Source organism: Gallinula chloropus, assembly GCF_964237585.1.
Source record: "Gallinula chloropus genome assembly, chromosome: 23".
Taxonomy (NCBI): Eukaryota; Metazoa; Chordata; class Aves; order Gruiformes; family Rallidae; genus Gallinula; species Gallinula chloropus.
Genome location: NC_140108.1, coordinates 6,626,831 through 6,640,729, shown reverse-complemented (window position 1 = coordinate 6,640,729; position 13,899 = coordinate 6,626,831). Strand labels below are relative to the sequence as shown.

Genomic DNA, 13,899 nt, shown 5'->3' with positions numbered 1-13,899 from the left:
ACATACTCACTTCCCAGAGGTTGTCCCACAGTTCAGACCAAGAGGTGAACGGTTCCACCACACACTGGTGAACAGACTCCCCAAACCAATGAAAGCTTCACATTTCTATACATATAACGAAGATTGGTGAGGAACAGGTCTACAAAGAGGTAGGAAAGATTTGTCTTCCTGGCCAGGCCTTAGTCTTTAAGGTAGACACAAAAGAAACCTGAAGGAAGATCTTGCAATGGTTTCTCATCCAAACTCTCCCAAGTGCTGAGACCTGGCACAACATGCTTGAACAACATCTTGGTAAAGAATAAAACTTTATTTTGTAACAGTTGGAGAACACATTTAAAAAACCAACAAGCAGAGAACTGTAAATCAGGTAAAACACTGTCTCCAAAGAGCAAAGAGAAACCATCCCCTGCCCAGCTCTGAAGAACACTCCCAAAGCAGAACAGACGTAGCCTGTGCTTCAGCACTGGACATCTGGAGCTCAGAGCACTCGCCAGGCACTGTCTTGCTGTCCTTGCTGGAGGCTGGGGTGGTATATCCCATATCCCTGAGCACCAAGAGAGTCACCAGAATTCAGATATCCCCCAGAAGCAGCAAACCCTGATGATGATGATGACCCCTAACCACTGAGGAGTAGGAACTGTCCATTGCTGCCACAAAACAAGCGTGTTTGCATACCACTGTCCGTGTTCAAGTGAAGAACAGGAGCCAGTTGAGCTCCCTGGAAGACCTCTCACAACTAGGACTGAAATCCCTGCCCAGGATAGTCCTATCCAGCACCTACTGAAGTTCTCCTATTGCCATGTTATTTGCTCACCCCAGAACTCACAACACATTTGCCTTGTCAGACAGAGAAGCAAAACCCCAAACAATTTGTAAGATTTACAGTGGAGGGAAGAACACCAGGAAGTTGGGCTACAGTCAAACAGCATCTTCCAGAGGATCCTGAGCAAAGTTTGAGACCAAAGCAGCCGGTGTCTGAATGCCGAGGAGGAGCCGGACCTCTTCCCTGTGCTCAGCCACTCCAGCAGTGCTTTTCCCCAGGCTTCAGCTCCCTCTGTGGGCCTCTGGGATGAACCCACACCTGCTCAAAATAAAGCACAGTTAAAATCCAGGACTGACCCATCTTCCTGCAGCCAGTGCACAGAGGTTTGCCCTGAGCCAGGATAACAGACCCTCTGCAGCTCCTGCTGCAGGGACCTCACTTTGCTGCAGCTCAGCACAGCCACAGTGGACCTGTTCCTGAAGTACCAACAGGTACCTGGACCTCAGTTGCCTTCAAAAGCATCAGAGCTAAAATTCTCCAGTCCACACCTGCCAGGAAAGAGTCCAGAGTCATCTCCACAGACAACTGAGACTGTGGGGAGAGCTGCACCCCAGCACCACCCCTACTTGTACTTCACACCAGAGATCTGCCAGGAGCAGCCACCTGCTTCCACCCACCGCCCCATCACTGTTTATATCCATGCTGCAGTCAGCTTCTCATTAGGAGCTACTGACATGCTTCCAAGAGGATCTGTTGCCTGCTTTTCTTTCTCTGCCCTTGCCTCCATGAAGAGGACCAGAGAATTTCCACTGGGGTCATCACCAGTGCTGTTGCCAATAGCTGGCCTTTAGAAACCAGCATGCTTCCCTGAACCCCTGGGAGCTGGAAACGTAATGCTCTTGAGCTGCACATTCCTCCACAGGCACTTCTTGGAGCTCTGTTATGGAAAAAGGGCAAACTGAGAACAGGGTGGGGGGTCTGGTTTCATTAGGGTTTGTTGGGTGTTTTGTGGGGGGTGGTGATTTATTTTGTGTGTTTGTGGTGTTTGGTTTACCCTGAGCCAACCTGGTGACAGTTGTACTTCCTTCTCCTCAGGGCTGGCTCTGAAAAACAGAACTCAACACAATTCTAGGTCTCAAAACCTGACATTGACCATCCTGCCTTTCTGCAGGACGCTTTAAACTTAGATCCTCTTTCAAGCCACGTGGGATTGACATAGGGTTGAGCTACCAAGCTCAGCTTTAGGAAGTTTAAAAAAAGCCTTTTGAAAGGAAGCAAAACCTTTTGAAGTCATCTGTGCCAGAGAGAAGATGCTTGCATCTACCCTCCAAGGACTTGAGAGATGCTAAAGAGCTGAGCCCCTCTACAGCCCCATGAGACAGGCTAACAAGCTCTTGAGGACTCCACCTTCCTGTGGGTACACAGCCTGGGTATAGGGGGGCTAAAATATTCATGTAATAATAACAAGTCTTCAATTCAGGAAATGGCAGGACTCACCTCTGCCTGTATTCCCATGGCATCACTGTATCATTTAATGATCTGCATGCTGTTAGCAGGACTCAAATTAAACTAATGAGAACAGCTTTTGGGCAGGTGGGTGCCTGGAGCAGTGGGAGCCTGACAGCTACCCTCTCTCCCCACAATTCATGGGCTCCCATTCTTTCTGCAGCAACTTGTTACAAAAACTAAAACTAAAAAAAAAATAAAGATCCTTTGTTTGTTGGGTGCCTTGTGGTCTGGGAGGAGAAGCAGCAGGGGTATGGGAGAGGTCTGCCCAGCAGCCAACCATGCCCAGCACACAGCTTGCTCTCCGGGGTCCTCAGCCCCTGCTGTGCCCCACAACCAGACAGATGTTTTGCCCTTCTGATAGCCCCTTCTTACCCAGGGTGACCTGCAGGAGAACATGGGGTTTCATGCTCTGAGGAGCCTGCAGTCCCCAGCACACCACAGTTCAGCTTCACCTGAGCAGTCAGGACAGCTGCTCAACGTTATTACCTCCTTCAGCTGCACTCTGCTACTGAAGAGCGTTACTAACATCTGCTTCACAGACAGAAGTCCCCAGAGCACCCCAACCCAAGCACTCTAACAGGTTAGGGCTTGACACCCCTGTGTGTTCTGCAACTATCACTCCTGAGGTCAAGCACGAGGAAGCAAGATGCTGCCACAACAAGCCAATGCAAGGGCATCGGTGTCCATCACTTGAAGTGATGAGGAGTTTCTGTGAAGTTTTGCCTCTGCAGAGTTTCTCCATAAGCTCAGATAAATAAATCCCTTATCCTCCATTTCCTTCTGATGATCAGCAGCAGGGATCTATTACCCCATGAGGAACACTGGGGACACTAAACACATACAAACTGGGCAGTACTGAAGGAATACACACACATGTTAATTTACATCAGGACGAGCCACTAATTCCTCCTTTTCAGTCTTCACTGGTGTCCTGTCCTTGCGGGTCAGACAGTGCTGCAGTCTGGTTCCTCTTTCTACCAGCCTGAGTAACAGATGCCACCCCAGCTCACAGGGAAGGCGAGTGGTTTCACCCCAAAGGAGCGTGATGGGGAGCTGCTGGAGACAAGGAACCCCCCAGCAGCAGCAGGAACAGACCTCTCCAGCAACTGCTGGCCAGCAGCTGCTCCCCTCCCCTCACATCACAAGGCTGTGCACAGGTAGGGCAGGAAAAAAGACTCACGCTAGATCTTTACCAAGGAAGAAGAAGAAAGCACGATGTGGGCAGCCCAGGCTCAGGTGCTGGACAGCAAGGGTTTCGTCCTCTCAGGGGCTGGCACATCCTTGTCGGGCTCTGGGCGCTGCCAGGAGCGGTTTGATCTTCGCAGAGGCCAATCCAGCTCATCACAGTTGCAACAACAAAGGGAGGAAAACAGCCGAGTCCGGACCACCCGTGTGCAGAGGACAAACATAATGCAGTTGGCACCTCCCTGGAACGTGTTACCAATTCCCTGCAAGGGCAAGAAAGGGATTAACTGGTGCTGTTCCTACAGGAACCCACCAGAGAAGAGCGAACGCCGCGTCAGAGCAGCCCTGGTACTGCCCAACAGACGGGCAGCAACTCCCACACCTAAATGAGGAAAAGAGAAAAACGCTTCAGAAAAGCCAACCTTGCACCCAAAAGCAGACCAGAGGCCTTTGGGGACACCGTTTCTACAGACCAGAGGGCTTTGGGGGCACTGTTTCTACAGCCGGGTCTAGGGGAGGGGCAGGTTGAGCCCTGCTGAAGGCCAGACACCCAACCTTTCTGGCCTCAGCCTGCTTTTCCTACAAGCCGTGGGCACTGCCCGACGCTCCTGTTGCATTTATTCCCGCAGCCACTAGATGCTGCTGAAATAGCTATTGCTGAGCATCCCAGGCAGAGCATCCCTGAGCATCCAGGATGCAGATGCACTTGCAAAGCTCATGGGGTTTTTTTTTACCAGTACACGCTGCATCCCGCCACGAAAACTGATACTAAGAGCCACAAAGCCTCATCTCCCTCCCAGATCCTCCTTTTAATGCATTTCCTGGCAAATACTTACATGTAGGACAACCAGGACTGAATTTTGCACTGCAGGGGAGTTACAGAGGGTGAGAATGAATCGCACAGTGCTCCAGATGCGGAGGATGATAAAGATGACAGGGATGAGAATCAACTTCTTATCTGCTATGGAAGTCCGGGGCTGAAAGGCAGGTGCTCTTGAGAGAATGGGGCGGTACTCTGAGAGAGCTGCATGCTTCCGTGGAGGGTGGGAGGGAGACAAAAACATGAACAGAAAAGCTACACACATTGGACATTTAACTTGCTTTGGAAAGAATCCCTGGAGCTGAGTATCTTTTGCATCTTGTGGGAAAGTTAACTGGGACACAGCTATGGGCACCCATCTTCAGCCACTTGCTGCCCTTGCTAATGGAAACAGTCCCACTGAAGTCAAGGTGTGGCAAGTAAAGGTTATCCAGCCCTTATCAGCCACTAAAGCTTTATATTAACAACCTTCACTAGATAGTTACCAAGAAACCAGGTCATAACAACCTAATATATATATATATGTTTATATATATAAAGTAGTGCTCCACAAAACCATCCTGGCCCAGCCCTATGGTTGCTGGCTTCACCACTTTGTAAGCACACAGCTAAGGGTTTGGCCTTGGGAAAGCCTCCTGATAGATACACACACAGAGAGAGAGGGAGAAGTCTGGCTCATCCTTCTCAAACTACTCAAACTTTTGGCCTTTACCACAACCAGCAAGTTCCACAAGAAATTTACACCCAGGTGAAGCGGCTCTTCGGTATGTTTGTGTAGATCCCACCTCACTTCTGACCATGTACTGTCAGCAACAGGCTCCTGTGGATTTGGGGAGGCCAGCAAACCTCAATACCATCATATGTGGAAAAATATTTAATTGGGATGTGTGCCCTGGGTTGGGGGATCAGAGGGGTAAGTCTCATGAGACCTCCCTAAAGTAGAAGCCACTGGATGTGCTCAGAGCACACAGAGCAGCTGCGATGCTGAACACCAACCATGTTCATGTGGGTGGAGAGATTAACTCCCAGGAGAGCCAACCTGCACAGAACTATCCCTCCTACCATCGGGGCTACAGAGCACATCTTGCTTTGATGTGACCCCAGGACTGATCCCAGTCCTGACACCTTCCCCCCCCCAGCCTGGAGCTGTATGACAACTGGGTGGTGGCCTCTGTGAAGGGCTTTCAGCGCAGATTCCCACCCCCTCCCACGCAGCCTTTGCCATTTGGATAGCCCCCAGTGCACACCCTGCCTGCCCCCCACAACAGCTACTGCTGTAACTTCTCCTGTTCAGGCTGCAAAACTGGTTCCCAATATTAATTAACAGCCCAAAGCCAGCCCTGGTTGAAGCAGGAGCCCTCCTGATGCTGAAGGAGCCCCGTGAGCAGCCTGCCAGGCTGGGCAAAGACCCCAGTGATGGGAAGAGCGGTACCCAGCTGTGCTGCTGCTCCAGCCCCCCATGATGAGACCAGAGGGACAGCTGCCTGCTCCCATGCTCAGGGCTGGGACGAGCCCCAGGCAGAGCAGGAGGGGGACAGCCTGGCCGGGGGGGTCATGTTTCCAGGCAGTCACACTGCTCTGACAGCTGCTGGAACACAGCGTCCTGCCTGATTTATGTCAGGTGGTGGTGACAGGCACCAGCAAACCCTCCCCACCTCCCCTTCGACTCTCCAGCACCCTTAGAGTAACATGCTGGAGCCCATGCTGCTCTTCCAACTCGTCTGTGGGATCCTGCCCTCACTGGATTTGTGTTCCCCCCGCCAGGTGCCACTGCCACAGCTCCACCACAGCAAACAGGTTTGCAGGGGCAGCACTTCCTCAGATGTCTATCCAGATGTGGGGGGGTTTCCCTAGAAAAAAAGGAACCTCTGGATGCAGTTCCTTCAGCTGCTCTCAAGCTAGACTTCCCTACAAGCCCAATGCTGTCCTAGCTGCCTGGATTCTTTGTGTTCACAAGGAACAGCAGCAAATAAGCCTCCGAATTCTCACAGGACAGGGTGTCTTCTGTACTGTGTACACATGTGGTGCCTAATGCTAGAGAACTGGGCTCCTCAGTGGGGCTTCATGCACCTACCACAAAGCAGGTAGTTACAAACACAGGCTATCATGGGGGACCCTAAAACAGAGGGGGGAGATGTCCAGGCACCAACCTCAGGCTTGCTGTGAGTGGAACTGGGGAAGACCAACTAAAGCTAAATTTTGCCCTTCACATCCTGTTTCAATTCCTACCACTGGATTTCCATTTCACCCCCTGTACATCCCATAACCCCTTAAAGCTTTCCAAAGGCTTTTACACTCCCTCCTGTGCTAAGTCACCGTGCAAGGATGCTGCAGGCTGCTCAGTCTGGTGCTGGATGTGTTTCAGATCCCACTTCTGAAGCAATTCCTGCCTGTGTAGCTGCTAAATACACAGCAATGATCTTCAAAGCACGGAGGGTGCAATCACACAGCAGGTCTGTGACCTAAGCTGAAAGCAGCAAAATACTCACCGCTCTATTAATGTGCTTCTTGATGAGGATGTAGAGCACTGGCAAAGTCACATAGGCCAGTATCTCCCAAACTTTCCCTGTTAACAACATCCACAAGACCCGATCTTCTGCATCCAAGTTGACCCAACACCAGCCCACAGACACGTTGGAGGCATCGTATCCAATCTTCTTCAGAGCCACAGCAGCCACTGTAATGCCAAGGGGGACTCCCCAGCTGAATAAAGCACAGAAGGAGCAAGGTTAAGCCAAGGACATGCTCAGTTTAAGCCCTCCACACCCCTGAGAAACTGGGTGACAGATCAAAGGATTCTCCAGCATGCAAACCCCTTCCTAGGGAGCCCCTCTAGGAACGTGGATCACCCGTCTGAAGGGCAGATGTGCTGCACTCTGAAGTGGAACCTGCCCTGTGTGGTGAGCAGCGAGGGTCCAGCGAGGTGAGGGGGAGACATCCCACCTACCCCCCTTCTCTCCTGGATACAGGTGAGGTTGAGGGTTTGGCAAGGTCAGTGTGACCATCCTGAAGGCCCCAGCCATTCAAGAGCAAGCTGCCTGATCCTCAGCTTTCCGAGCACAAGGAGCCAAATCCCACGTGCCCACTCCCAAGTGATGCTTGGCACAAAGGACCTGCACACACACACAGAAACCCACAGTTACACCATCAGTGGGGTTTTTTTGTTTGTTTTGTTTCTAAACAGAGGTGTAATCACTGTCATGGGAGCAAAAGGATAATTTTGGAAGGACAGAGAGCTTCTTCCCAAGGAGAGGCACCAAAAGTGACAGTAAAAGGCTAAGAAAGCAAAGAGGAGCTACATTCACATAATTTGGAGCTGGGTTTTGACTTTGCCTTCTCTCCTGACAGCAGAGGCAAACACAGGGAAGCATTTAGAAGAAAATGAACTGTGATGACACACGTGAATTAAGTCACTCAGCAGCCTGGGCTGACCAGAAAAACACACGAGCTGAAAAATTCCATGACCCTGAATGTAAAAATACTCAGCCCCTTCCTGGGTGCTGTTAATACCCAGGACTTGGTGTGCCTGCCCTGTGAGCTACAACTCACAAATCACTCCAGGACGAAAATACTGCCCTGCACTCCACTGAACACATCTCCTGCTCTTCCCACATTCATCCTCAGAGAAAGGTTCTGTGGAGGGACAAGGGACACTCCCTCAATACAGGACACTTCAAAGAGTGCTCAGACTGGGCTTCCAGCATAACTCTCCTGATGCAAAGGCATCCAAGGCATCACTGTATTGCTCTCATTACCTTCCTCGTTACTGACAGCCCACAGCAGCTGCTGAGAGCCTGCAAAGGACCTTCCTCCTAAAATCAGCATCACGTGCATCAGGCTGTGCTCAGCCAGCACTTGCCTAGACCAGAGTATCTGAAATTCTGCAGCCCAATTGAGAAATCAGAGAGAAAGCCATGATATTAGGCTCAAAAACATGCCACTCCCTACTCCTAGATAAGCTCTGGGCTCACCTAGCCCCTAAAATGAAACAAATTTGAATGTATCACTGTAAAAAAATAATTCAGAGTCAACCCTTTAGTGAGTTTGGAACATTTTGTTCCAACGTTCAGTGCAGGACAGCCCGTGCTGATCCCCAGCAGCGGTGTTATTTAAGGACAGTTCTGCTGCAGGAAGCTCTCCCCCTGCTATTATCAGAGCAGGCTTTCCAAAAACACTCCCAGCATCCTCACCCCCACTGAAGTTTCTACACAACTCAAGGCTCATTTGGGTAAAAAACAGTGAAAAACAAGGATTGCAGAGGCTGAGACTTCCGTGCACTTGGGAGCCCCAAACACTGGGGTAAAGGCATCAAGAGAGCTGCACTTCCTTGCAGAAACCATACCAAGGGGCACAAGGGGTCCAGCACCCAGAAAAGGGAAGTGCAGCAAGAAACTCATTTGCCTAAATAACATTCTCCAGAGTGACCTGAAACTGAAAAGAGAATTACATGAGAAGATAAAACCAGGTCGAGTTATTGGGCAGGGATATAACAGGTATAAGAGAGAGAGGATATAAGGGAACAGCATAAACACGTACAGATGCCTTGAGAGAGGCTGTGGTAGAAAATAACAGACTGCTAGGAAAGGGACTTCAAAATAATCTTCAAGTATCTGTCTGGTAAAGAGGGAGAAAGCAGAGGGATATCGCCATGTATGAGGTGGTATTTTCACTTGTCACTAACACAGTGTCTCAGGATGGTCATTGCAACTAATCCCAAAGACAAGAGATCACAGACTCCAAGTTAGAAAGAATCTAGGAAACAAGTGGCTGTTCTGGTGAACTCCTTCAGCTCCCTTTCAAAAAACTGGAAGAGAGAACTGAGACTAGTGATTTGAGTATTCTTAGGAACCCCTGAACTGCTCCTCCTCCCACCTCCATAAAAAGGCTGCCAATCCCATCCCTAAGGCGGGTACCCCAGTACTTAATTCCCTAAGAGAGCCCCTGGCAGTCTGTTAATGAGGATACACACAGCCCAGGGTGTAAATTCTGCATGTACACAAGGTGACCCTTCAACCACAGCAGGGCACAGCCCCAGTTGCACTGGGTTTTCCCATTCCCAGTGTGCCTGGGTCGGGTTGCTTAACACCACCTCTTGATTTATGCTGCACAGCTGCCTTTTCCCCAGAGGCTCTGGGAAGCTCTGCAGTCACCTGCCTGCCCAGGTTACACACTGAGCCCTCCTGCCAGCAAGCCTGCAGGCCATTCCTTCTCAGGACAGGAATTTTTACACTCTGTAAGAGAGAAAAATCAGTCTTCTGGATATACCAGCCCATTTCAGGAGAACAGTTTGAGCACACCTTGCTAAGCAGAACTCCAGATCAAACCTGCTCCTATTTAATTTGGATTTTTTTTCTTATTCCTCCCCTCCAAACACTAGACAGCTTGCAGTACTGAGCTCCCTGGTACCAAGCAAAGGCTCCTCCCAGCAAAGGATGCCAGAATTTAGAAGCCAAGGCACCAGCAGTGCAGCAGCTTGCCCTTGGGTTGGCCTGACCTACAAGTTACCATAAAGCACATGATAAAGCTGCAGGAGATTTCAAGAGACCCCTGAGCTTTGCAGGCAGCACTCAGGGACCTGAGCCCAGCTCTGAGCCACCCATTCTGTGGTTCCAAAGAATGTTTATCAATACAGTCATAGGCACTTTATATATAAAAATGTAAGTATATATGTAAGTATATGGGTGTATATATACACACACACATATATATAAAGGACTGTTCATCCTTGTGCCAGTTACAGAGTCGATGCACAATACAGTCCATGTGGAATGATATGTTATAAACACATTATATATATATATATAAAGCATATATATACACCTATAACCATCTGCACAGGCTGATCATAAAATGCAAATATTTCAGAGGTCAACAGCAATTGCTGTCAAAAGCAAGAAGCAATGCCAAGGTGGGGTCTGGTCCATCCCTCCCCCCAAATCTGGATCAACTCCTCTCACAGCAAAGGTGACATTACCCAACCAAATGATACTTGGTGCTTAGAAAGCCAGAAGGAGCGATGCAGCCTGGAAAGTTGTGCTCTGGGCACCCGAACTCACACTCACAACTAGGTACAGATCTTCAAAGCTAAGTGTGAGATAGTTTGCAAAGCTTATCTGAGCTCAGCAAGTTTAAAACCAAAACAGAGGCTGTGGTTCTCTGGCCCTGCAGTAGGGCAGGTGGATGTGTTAGCACACGAATCAGTGAGGAACAAACCTGTTTCACAGGCTGGGTCCAGTTTTGACACTGTAATTTCCCCAAAGGGAAAATTTCAGGTGCTGACTTCCAAGGTATCTCTAGCCAGCTCCACTCAGCTACCGAGGAGTCTCTGGTCATACTCAACAGAGTATTCATCTTTGCAAACACCAGCCTCTTAGGAGGAACCACTCATGATCAGGAACCATGCATGACAGCTCCATCCTGCCTCGAATCCCCTCCAGAAGCACCTCAGAAGGGCTCTTCACGCAGCCATCACTGCCTGACTACCAGCAACCCACCAAGCCAGGAGGGGGAAACCACCCCACTGAAATCCCAAGCTCCTGCCTAGACAAACACACTGCAATCTTACCTTTGAATCAGCATTTTTTAAAAAAATCATCTGCCCTTTGCCACCTTCCCTTTTGCCCTGAGTCCTCCACACCTCCCTTCCACAGCCAACCTACACGTCAGCATCCTTCCGACCAGTCCCAGCAGTTCCTATCAGCACCATACGAAGGGAGTTTTAGGCTAACAGCACCAGAGCATCAGCTGGGCTTCCTGAGAAGGAGCTGTGCCCAAGCATTCCATCCACTACTTGGGGTTTTTCCTTTCTCAGGTAAGGATGGAAAGGGGGAAGATGTGGCACGAGGGGATGGGCAGAGCACAGGTCCTCGCTCGTTCTCTCTGGCTTTGCCTACAGATGATAAAGCAGGAAGAAGCTTTAAGCACCATCTCTGCATGGAATGGGAGGCATTGACAAAGCAGAACCTGGCACTGGGTCTTCAGTGAAAGCACCAGCATTAAACAGAGCAAGTGGAGCTGATCAAAACCCCGATCAGAACACGCTTATTATTTTAACTGAAAATAAACCCAGCAGATTGACCCAGTGGCATTCCAGTGTGAACACCCCTGTCCTCTCCATCACAAGGCTACAGCAATGGCTCAGGGCTTTTACCTGTTTAAGACAGCCCAGATCACAGCCAATATGATTCCAGGGAATCTGCCCATTTCTTTCCACACTTTGTAGCCAAGGAGGCTGGGAAGCATTAAACCAGACAGAGAACTGGGAGTACAAAGGCCACACAACAAGCAATTAGCAGACAGGAAAATTACAGTAGGCCAGACTTGCATCAACTCTTCGATGTAGCCTGATGCAGACACCATCCCTGTAAAGGAGTCAGACCCCATTTCTCTGTTCCTCTTTCCTGGCACTCCATCCTCTCCACAATCCCCACCGTGCAAATCTATTCACTTGGAATGAATGAACCCAACAAACCTCACCCCACCTTATTTCCACTTCACAGACAGCATCAGGCAGACCCAGATGTGCTTGCCATCACCTCAGGCTGCCTCACACAGACCCAGCCAGGAAGCAGTAATCAGAGCAGGTCAGGCAGGAATTGAAGTCCCTCCCTGACTCACACTTGGCTTCACAGCTTCTCTGACTCAACTCCAATTCCATCATCTCCCAAATGATGCTGTTTGAAAACAAAAGGTGACAAACACTTGATTGAGAAACCAAAGAAAAGCCAGTGTTTGCCCTGATGGCTTGCTTATTTTTTTTCCAAACCAGCTCATTCCTCATAATTTATTGCACAAGCCTGGCAGCACAGAGGACTAAGGGATCACTGTTTTGCTCCGTGGGTAGGTAGCACATGATTCCACAAGCTGAAATTGCATAATGAAAGCTTTTACTGAACACGACGTGGAAAAGCAGCTCACTAAATAGCACAGACTGAGACATAAAGCTACACTGTGGTCTGTTTTGTCTTGCTTTCAATCAAACATGCCAAAACAAGTTGCAAGAGTGCATTTTAGCAGCCTACTCCCGTGTAGGCAACACTCTCCTAGGAGTATTGGCTTAAAGCAACCGGCGTGGGGAAAGGGGAAGGATCTACACACCAGGCTGATATTGGGCAGTTGGGGACCCGTGGCAACAGCCCCCAAAGAGAGGAGTTCTGGCAGCAGCACAGAGGGGTTGCAAACACAGGCTTCGTGATATTATTTCTAGGAGAAGCAGCTCATGGGGGATAAGCAGAAGGCAGGACTTTCAGTCATCATCTCCTATCAAAGCTTTCCTATGTGACCTTAGAGAAAGAAAAGCATTTAACTTTTTCAGATCTCCATTTCTTCAGGAGAAGGGGGGGGAATAAGCAGGGCAGTTAACAGAGCGAGATCCCTGTTTACAGCAACTCGAGAAGGACCCGCTCGCCCTCAAAGAGCTGGCGATGCCATCCCAGCTCTCCAGCAGAGCCCAGCGTGGAGCACAGGGCAGCCGGGGGGGTGGGTGGGTGTCTGTGGGGTCCACCCCTCGTGCTCTCACAGCATCGGCCGCCAGCACCCACCTCACGACGTGGAAGCAGCAGAGCAAGCCCGTGCCGGTGGGCGAGCCCCTCACAATGGTGATATAGAGGTAAAGGGCAATGGCCATGGTCCAGAAGAAGGAGCTGGTGTTGGAGAAGGTGGACAGGGCGCCCTGCAGCACGCAGTCCCACGAGGTCCTGTCGAAGTCCTGCAGCACCCCGTAGAAGTACGAGAGGGCCGAGAAGAGGTCTGCCAGCGACAGGTAGAGCAGGAGCTGGCGGGGACGGGTCCGCAGCTCCGGCCACAGGGCGTGGGTACACACCAGCAGGCTGGAGCCCAGGAAGGACAGCACGCAGGAGACCAGCACCACCACCCGCTCCGAGGTGTACAGCTCTGTGGGGGGCAGGGGCCCGGCCATGCCGCAGGCGGGACACACGGACGCGGCTCCGGTCCCGGGAGCAGCCGGGCAGCGAAGCGGAGGAAGGAGCCGGGAAGGAGCCGGGAAGGAGCCGAGCACCCGGCGGGGCGGCCCGGGCCGCGCAGCAGAGCTCGGCGTGGGGGGGCGGCGAGAGGAGAGGGAAGGGGAGGGGAGGGGAAGGGAGGGAAGGGACGGGCGAGCAGGCAGCGGGGCGGGGAAGGACCGCGGGGGCCGGCTCGGCAGCCCGGGCAGCGGCGGAGCGGAGCAGCGCAGCGGGGACCCGGCCCGCCCCGCCCGGCACGGCAGCTCGGCCCAGCCCCGCTTTGCCCCGGCCCAGCCCCGGGCGGGCACCGCTCACGCCCCGGCGCTGGGGAAAAGGCTGCTCCGGCCCCCTCAGCCCGCAGATTCCCCTTTTGCTTTACAGCGGAATCAGCCGCGGGGGCGGCCCGGCCCGGAGCGGCGGGAGGAGCCGGTGCAGAAGGGAACACGCGTTTTACCGGCGGCTCCTGGAAGCCGAGCTCGGTCCCGTCCCTGCCCCGGGCCTGAGCGGCACCCCCGCGGGAGGCTGGCGGCAGCTGGAGCCGTGCCGAGAGCCGGAGCGGAGGGTACCGGGACAATAACGTCCCATCAGCCCTCCCCGGGCTGGCACCAACCGTATCGGCACCTCCCGCAGCCCCGGGACGCGCCAGCACCGACCCGGGCCGG

At 51.7% G+C, this 13,899-nt stretch overlaps 1 protein-coding gene across 3 annotated transcripts; it reads right to left on the bottom strand.

Moving 5' to 3' along the window:
• Window positions 1-297: 297 nt before the first annotated feature.
• Window positions 298-13,308, bottom strand: GPR157 (G protein-coupled receptor 157). Of its 3 annotated transcripts, none has more exons than XM_084274744.1 (5): window positions 12,818-13,308; window positions 6,767-6,980; window positions 4,294-4,488; window positions 3,466-3,720; window positions 298-1,081 (listed from the first exon to the last, which is right to left on the bottom strand). In XM_084274744.1, the coding sequence occupies exons 1-4, from the start codon at window positions 13,192-13,194 to the stop codon at window positions 3,505-3,507; spliced, it is 1,002 nt and encodes a 333-aa protein (XP_084130870.1). In that variant the 5' UTR covers window positions 13,195-13,308; the 3' UTR covers window positions 298-1,081; window positions 3,466-3,504. The 3 variants fall into 3 exon arrangements, with proteins under 3 accessions (XP_084130870.1, XP_084130872.1, XP_084130871.1); XM_084274746.1 differs by having other exon boundaries at window positions 3,453-3,720; window positions 4,294-4,322; XM_084274745.1 differs by having other exon boundaries at window positions 4,294-4,322.
• Between the last annotated feature and the right edge of the window lie 591 nt (window positions 13,309-13,899).